Below are 7464 nucleotides of genomic sequence, written 5' to 3'. Positions count from 1 at the left end.
GGCTGCTTCTGCCACCCCCTACCCACCCGCTTCCCCCACTGCCCCTTGTATTAGGTTCCTGGAGAATCGGGAGCCAGTGGGTCCGGGGGTGTTTTGGGGGGCTTGAAGGGGTCTGCGGGAGGGAGGCAGAGAGAGCGGGGGGGGGGGGGGAATTCCAAGGGCTCCATAGTGAAGAGGGCTTGGGGGTGAATGCATGGGTGAGGGAGCGTTGGGGGCTAGGCATGGGGCGCTGGGGGTGACACATGGGGAGGGGCTGATACATGGGGGAGGGGGCGCTGGGGTTATACAGGGGGAGGGGTGGTACATGGGGGAGGGGGCGCTGGGGGTGATACATGGGGGGGTTATACATGGGGGAGGGGGCGCTGGGGGCTAGGCATGGGGAGGGGCGCTGTGTTGAAAGAGGGGGTACTATTGGAAATAACCCCCCCCCCGATTCTCCCCTTCCCGGCGCTGGGGCGGGAGCGCAGGTCCGGTTGGAGGGTTGGACCCTCCCTCGGGAACGTCCCTGGTTCCTGTCTCTGCCCGTCGCCGCCCCCCAGCCCGGCCCCGGAGCCCGCGGCTCAGCCCCAGCGCCAGTCGCTGCCGGGCTCCGCTCCGGGCTGCCGGCGGACGGGAGCGGTCGGCGGAGCTCGCTGCGCGCCCCTCGGGGGCAGAGACACCGGGTCGGGCCGCAGCGCCTTGCCCGCGCCCCCCGCAGCCGCCCGGGCTCCGCGGCGCCCCCGGGATGGGGCCGGGAAGCCGGTGGCTGTTGGCGGCCGCCCTGCTGTGCTGGGGAGCCCGCTGCCAGGTGAGGGGCCGCGGGGAGGGGCCGGCCCCCTGCCGCCCTGGGTGGACGGGGCGCCCGCCGGGAGCAGAGCCTGGGCCAGCCCGGTGCAGCCCCTGCCCTGCCCGGGGAGCGGCTCCGGAGAGATTTGTGCCCGGGTCCGTCCCCCCCCCCCGCCCCCCGCAGCCTGTTCCACCCCCCCCCTTTCTCTAGCCCCCTCCCACCCCGGCCCGACTCCCCGGGGCCCTTCCCTGCGCTCCCGGCCCCGGTCCCCCAGCAGGCGGGGGTGGGGGAGGTTGGCCCCCCAGAAGGTCGGTGTCCCGCGGGTTCAGGCCTCCCATGAGTGGCTCCGGGGTCGCTCCCCACCCCCGAGTTTGGGTTTGGGGGCAGAAGCTCAGACCCCGCCCCGCAGCCCGGCTGCCTTTGGACCCGAGTCCCCGACGAGCCAGCGGGATGCTCTGGAGACTCAGCGCGCCCCCCCCCCCCTAAGTTATAGCCCCCCCCCCCCCAGATCAGCGGGACGAGGTTGGTACGTAAAGCTCTCCTGGCCCGTGAGGGGGAGGGTGGTTTGGGGAGGAGTGGGGGGGGGGAAGAGGTGAGCGTGGGAAGGGGCGGGTGTGGAGAGGTGAAAGAGGGTGGGGGGAGCAAAGGCGGAGGGAGCGGGTGGGGGGAGGGGTGTGTGGGGAAGTGTGTGGGGTGTGTGAGGGGAGGGGTCGATGGTGTGTGTGGGTGAGGTGAGTGGGGGAGGATGGGGTGGGGGAGGAGTGGGGTGAGTGTGGAGGAGGGGTGAGGGGTCGATGGGGTGGGTGGGGTGGGGGAGGGGTGAGTGTGGAGGGGTCGCCCCAGTCTCCAGCTCCCCCCCCCCCCCCAGGATTTTTCTTCACTTCCTTGTCCTAATCTGTTGCTGCCCCGTCCGTCCCCCTCTCCACCCCCCGAGGTGGGGCAGGGATGGGGCCGGGAGCCCTGTTTGTAGGGATCGGGCCCCCGGGCTCCCTGGGGGTGAGAGGCGACTGGTACTGCCTGGGCTGGGGTTAGAACCCAGGACTCCAAGCCAGGAGCTCCCCGGCCTGCCCCTGCTCTGGGTGACCCTGTGCGAGACCCTGTACAATAAGGACCAGCCCCCAGGGATGGGGGGCAGAGCAGGGGACCCCTGTGCCCCCAGACTGGGCACCCGCCTGCCCTCATGCAGTGGGGCGCCCTCTGGTGGCTGACCGGGAATGGCAGACTCCGGAGTTTTCACCGGGACCCCTCTGGGTGCTGCTCCCTTGGCCTCTCCCCTCGCCCAGGGTTTCCCTGCTGCTGCAGCTGCTCTGCTGGTGACAGAGCCTGGGGCTGCAGCCAGGAGGGGCAGAAGCTGTGCACATCCCCCCCCCTCCACCCATCCCTGCACAACTGGAGTCAGGAAACAGGGAGCAAAGGGACCAGCAGCCTTAACTCTGCCCCCTCGGGCACCGTCTGCGGGAGGGGAGGGGCAGACCTCTGCTTGCCCCCTCCAGAGCCAGGAGGTGGAATAACTAGGGGCTGAGGCTTGCCCCCTTTCTGGAGCTGGGGGTGGCTGGTGAGGGGGAACTAGGGGTTGGGGGAGGGGCAGGAATAGGGGGTACTTAGGGTGGTTCTAATGGGCCCTGGTTGTGTTGCAGGTGGTACACGCCCTGGGCCGGACAGCAGCCGGTGAGTGTCCGTCCCCTCTGAGCGTTTGCCCTGGGCTATAGCTATTGCTTCCCTGCCTGCTCCGAGCTCTGCTCCCTCACCTACAAATGCCCTGGGGAGGGGGCAGGCTGGGGGAGCCGAGGGGAGGGCAGGGAAAGAGCTGTGGGGGCGTTGAGGAGGGGCAGGGGACTCAGGGGGTCGAGGGAAGAGGATGAGGGACTGGGGGAGGACGGGGCAGTGATGGGGGGTTGAGGAGGGGCAGGGGACTCAGGGGGTGGGGGGCTAGAGAGAGCAGTGGTGGGTTGGGGAGGGGTCGAGGGTAGGGGAGAAGTGAGGGAGGGGGCAGGGCGTGGCAGCCCAGCGTCGGTAACACCCCCCTCCCGCAGTGATCCCCTTCGAGGAGGTGTGGAGCCGCAGCTACTGCCGTGCCCTGGAGACCCTGGTGGACGTGCTGGGCGAGTTCCCGCACGAGGCCGAGCACGTCTTCAAGCCGGCCTGCGTCCCGCTGCGGCGCTGCGCCGGCTGCTGCGGCGCCGAGGACCTGGAGTGCGTGGCCGTGGAGACCCGCCCCGTGGCCATGCAGGTGGGGCCCGGGGTGGGGGACGCTCAGGCTCTGGCCCCGGCCCATCCGGGTCTGTGGCTGGCAGATGGCCCCCTGTGCTCTATGCCTTGGCAGCCCCCGCCACGCAGAGAACGCCAGCCCCCGGGCAGGACCCAGTCGGCCCAGGGCCCATCTAGCCCCATATCCCATGGGTCCTGCAGTGGCTGGTCCCAGCTGCCTTCGGGAATGGGGCACAAAGCCCCTGGTGGTTAATTCTGAAATCACCTGGCCTGGGGAGCTGGGGGGGAAGGCCTCTGCCCTGGGGCTGGGGGAAGCAATTAGCTGTCAAATCCCCATGAGCCTCCCCTCCCCCCCTTCCCCCTCCACTCACGTAACCATTTGTTCCCATGGGCCAGAGTGACGTCCAGTCTGGTCTGGCTCCTGCCTGGCTCTTGGCCTCGCTGAGACCTTGTGGCGGTGAGTTCCACAGGCTGACGTGGTCCCTGTATGATGGTAGGGCCTAGGGGCCGCGGCTCAGCCAGGCGCTGCTCAGACGCAGGCCTGCAACAGTCCCTGCCCCACAGAGCTGACACCAAGTCTGAGCCAAGGCACAACAGACAGAGGCAGGCAGACAGACAGACAGACGGCCGGGATTTGGATGCTTCCTCTGATTAGTTCTGGACCTGCTGGCTCTGGGTTCCCCCCCCCCACCACGCAGGCCCTACATGGGAGGACATATATTGCTAGTGGGGAGGGGGGGGGGAGCCCAGAATCAGCAGCTCACAGCCCAGGCTAGACTCCCGTCCCTGCGTCTTCTGAGCAGACTGAGCGTCCAGGCTGCAGGGAGGGGGGCAGGCGGGAGGCCTTCCCCGCACCAGCTCCATGTCTCCCGCCCGGGCCCTGGCTTCCCTCCCCTCTGGCCAGCTGGCAGCCTCCCGGGCCAGTGCTTGGCCCTGCTGCTGCCCGGGAGAACTGAGCTTGGCGGCCGGTGGGTGGCATGGGGCTGGCATGGCCGGGCTGGGTGCCAGGGTGCCAGTGAGCTGCCTCCTCCCGCCAGGTCATCCGCGTCAGCCCGGTGCAGGGGCAGAGTCAGCAGGAGGAGATGAGGTTCACGGAGCACAGCCGCTGCGCATGCAGGTGAAGGGGGGGGGACACGGTCGGTGCGTGAAGGTGGGGGGGGCTGTGACTGGACGTGTGCACAGGGGAGGGGGGTATGGCCAGCGTGGGCAGATGGGGAGGGGCACGGTCAGCATGGGCCGGTGGGGGGGGCCATGGCCGGGCACACACACCAGTGGCGGGGGCACAGCTGGTGCACAGCTGGATGCCGGGGAGAGGTGACCGGTACACATACAAGTGAGGGGGTTGTGGCCGGTGTGGGGGAGGGTGGCCTGTAGGGGGCAGCTCCCTGCTGATCCTGGACCCCCACGCAGGCAGGGACTCACTGTCGGTCCCCAGGGGATGGGGCCCCATGCCCTGGACTGGTCGGGGTCCGGGTGTAGGGGGCTCCATTCCCTGCACGCCATCCCCCCTCCCCACAGGGCGACAGGTCCCTAGCTGAGTTCAGCCCCCCCCCCAGCCCCTACCTTACCAGCGTGTCTCTGCTTTCAGGCCTCGGAGGAAACGATTGAAAAGCGAGAGGTAGGGGCCTGGGGTGGGAGAGCATTGGTGGGGGGGGGCTCCCTGGGGGGTGCAGGGAGTTTCTTGGGGGGGGGGCTGGGAGGCCGGGGGGGGGTGGAAAGCTGGTCACTGAAGTGGGGGCAGGGCTCTCTGGTGGTGGGAGATTTGATTAAATGGGAAAGAAACTGGGAGAGATGGACAGAGGTGGGGGGAGAGGAAGGAGCTGAGGGTAGAAGAGATTTGGGGTGCAGAGTGCCACCCCCTCGGTGTCCTGGGTTCCCTGGGGCCCCGGAGCTGGTGCCCCAAGCCTGTCGGGGGGGGGGGCATGGCAGAGCAGCAGGAAAGGGGTGGGTGTAGGGGCAGGGAGACCTCGGAGCGGGGCAGTGGGGCGGGGGGGCTGCCGTGCAGAGAGTAACACCCCCACCTCTTCCAGAGACAGCAAGAGAGGGGCCCGGAGGAGACCCCGGGATCCGGGCCCCACCCCCCTCCCCACCCCCCGGTACGTACACACCAGGGCAGAGGGGCTGGTGCGGGGGTGGGCTGGGCTGTCAGTGAACATGCCGGGGAGGGGATGGTGGGGCCGGTGCAGTGGTGGGGGGGGGGTCCCATCACTGACACGGAGGCTGCTGGGAGGTGGGCGGTGGGGGGGAGGAGACCGTTGCGGTCTCAGGGAGTTTGGCCCGTGGTCCTCGCCCACTCTCCCTCCGGCTGTGTCTGCCCAGCGCCTGGGGACACCAGCCGAAGCCCCCCCAGCCCCTCTCCCTGGGCCCCGCGCTCTGGGGCTCTCCGTTTGCGCAGGTGGGTCCCAGCCGGCTGGGGAACCGGGGTGAGCGGGTTCGGGAAGAGGGGGTTTGTTTGTCCGATGGGGGGTGGGGAGGCACAGCTCAGGGATGGGGTCAGGGGGCGGCCGATGGACCCCAGGGAGGCCCCGCCCCAGCCATGCCCTCCCCTCCCCTGCTCAATCTGGTTCTGCCCCGTGAGGCCGTTGGCTGGGTTCTCCCCACAGATGCCAGCCCCAGTCGCAGAAGGAGCCGAGGAGCTGAACCCGGGGGCCGGGGCGGCGGAACCAGCCCTGCTCCTGGCTGGGGGTCCCGGCGGGCGCTGCCCCGAAGCAGATTGGAGCTGGGACGCCGGCTGCACCAGAGGATGCTCCCAGCCGGCGCCCAGCAAGCGAGCCCACGTGCAAGCGCCCAGGCCGGGGGGCTGGTGACCCCCAGAAGAGGGGCAAGCAGTGGTGCCTGTAGGGCTATGATGGGAGGGGGGCTCGCTCTCAAGAGGCTCTGCCCGGCCTGGCCAGGGGTTCCCAGGCTGATGTTGGAGATGGGCAGGGCGTGAAGGCGGCTGGCTGGGTAATTGAGGACCTGAACTGCCGGCACGCTGGTAGATGGGGGTTTGGTCCCCGCCCCCTTTCCAGCGATGGGAGCCCAGGAGCCAGGCCCCCATCCCTCAGCTTTAGGAGCTCCCCCTCCCCCAATGGGAGCCAGGTCCCCCTAGACTGGAGCAGGAGCTGCCCGTAGCGAGATGCTCCAGGCTGCGTGTTCCTGGGCCGCATCTGCTCGGCTCCTGGGCCGATGCATTCCTTGGGGGCTCCGGTGCCCGGCCTGGCCTGCTCCGTCCTCATGCTGCAGAGCACCCCTGTATGACCTGTGCACAGCTCCGGATACCGACCCCTCAATAAACCCCATCTCCTCCCTGCCCTGCCGTGAGCGTCTTCTCGCCGGGCTGACACCCCCGGTCTGTCTGTGCGCAGGGGGGAGGGGGGTAAGCACCGAGACCGTCTGGAACAAGCACACCTGTGACCCCCACCCAGCCAGGGCCCATGCATGGGGGTGCTGTGACCCGCAGCGCCTGGCAGCAGGCTGGGCGAGGGAAGGAGGAGACAGGTGCGCCGTCTGTTGGGGACCCCGGGCTGGGGTGCTCGGTTGCATTGGCACAGGCCGGGGGGGGTTCCCTGGTTTCACACCCCAAGAGCATTTATTAGATGCCACCCTGGGAACAGAGCCGCCCCACTACTTAGCCCCCTTCTGAACGGAGTCATTGCCCCTCCCCCCCCAGCGTCAGGGGCCCTGTGACGGCGGGGGGGGGGGGGAGCAGCGTGGCCTCGGCTTTGGGGTTCAAGCCCTTCCTGGTCTCCCACAAACCAGCCCCTGCCCTTGCGCCCTGAGAACCAGCAGGCCCTTCCGACGGCGGCTCTGGTCCCAGCGCAGGTTCAGCCCTGCTGCTCCAGCCAGCCCCTCCCCAGAGCAGAACGGCTGTGGGGGAGGATGCGGGGTGGGGGAGAGCAGGATCCGGATCATAGGAGATGCATGGGAGCGGGGGAGGCTGGGGGGGGGCGGGGAGCAGCTCTCTGGCATGGTGGGTGCTGGGCTGAGCGCGGCCCAGGGGACATACCAGCAGCTCGCGCTGCCGCTGAGCCCCACTAGGGGGCGCCCAGAGCAGGGAAGCGAGCCGGGACTGGCATCACAGCCCTTACCTGGACTTAGGGTGCCCAGATGTCCCAGTTTTATAGTGTCAGTCCCGATATTCGGGGCTTTGTCCTATACAGGCGCCTATTACCCCCGGTCCTGATTTTTCACACTTGCTGTCTGGTCCCCCTACCCGGACTCGCCTGCCAGGGGTGCACAGATGGGAGTTGGGGCAATGGGGTGAGATGGGGAACCCAGGGGAGCAGCAGGGGACAGAGGCGATGGAGGGGGAGGCAGCGGGGGCCATGTTCCCTAAGGCAGACCCTGGCAGGGCCGGCCTTAAGGGTGGGTGACGTGGGTGAAGTTTTGAGCCGACCACCTGGACACAAAGAGGGACGCATGCACGGACACACACACAGCGATGGATGGCTGCACACAGAGGGACACACATGAGTGGCTACACACAGAGGGACACCCGCACAGAGATG

General features: G+C 68.9%; 1 protein-coding gene across 1 annotated transcript; it reads left to right on the top strand.

Annotated features, from left to right (window-relative positions):
- Positions 1-643: 643 nt before the first annotated feature.
- Positions 644-6872, top strand: LOC137158707 (snake venom vascular endothelial growth factor toxin ICPP-like). Its single transcript, XM_067556551.1, has 7 exons — positions 644-787; positions 2404-2434; positions 2800-2996; positions 4012-4091; positions 4563-4592; positions 5005-5070; positions 5578-6872. The coding sequence occupies exons 1-7, from the start codon at positions 725-727 to the stop codon at positions 5612-5614; spliced, it is 504 nt and encodes a 167-aa protein (XP_067412652.1). The 5' UTR covers positions 644-724; the 3' UTR covers positions 5615-6872.
- Positions 6873-7464: the final 592 nt, after the last annotated feature.

Source organism: Emydura macquarii, unplaced genomic scaffold (genome assembly GCF_026122565.2).
Source record: "Emydura macquarii macquarii isolate MOO-44397 ecotype Brisbane River unplaced genomic scaffold, CSIRO-AGI_Emac_v2 contig_1790, whole genome shotgun sequence".
Classification (NCBI taxonomy): domain Eukaryota; kingdom Metazoa; phylum Chordata; order Testudines; family Chelidae; genus Emydura; species Emydura macquarii.
The sequence above is the reverse complement of the archived record's forward strand: the minus strand, read 5'-3'. Positions and strand labels throughout refer to the sequence as shown.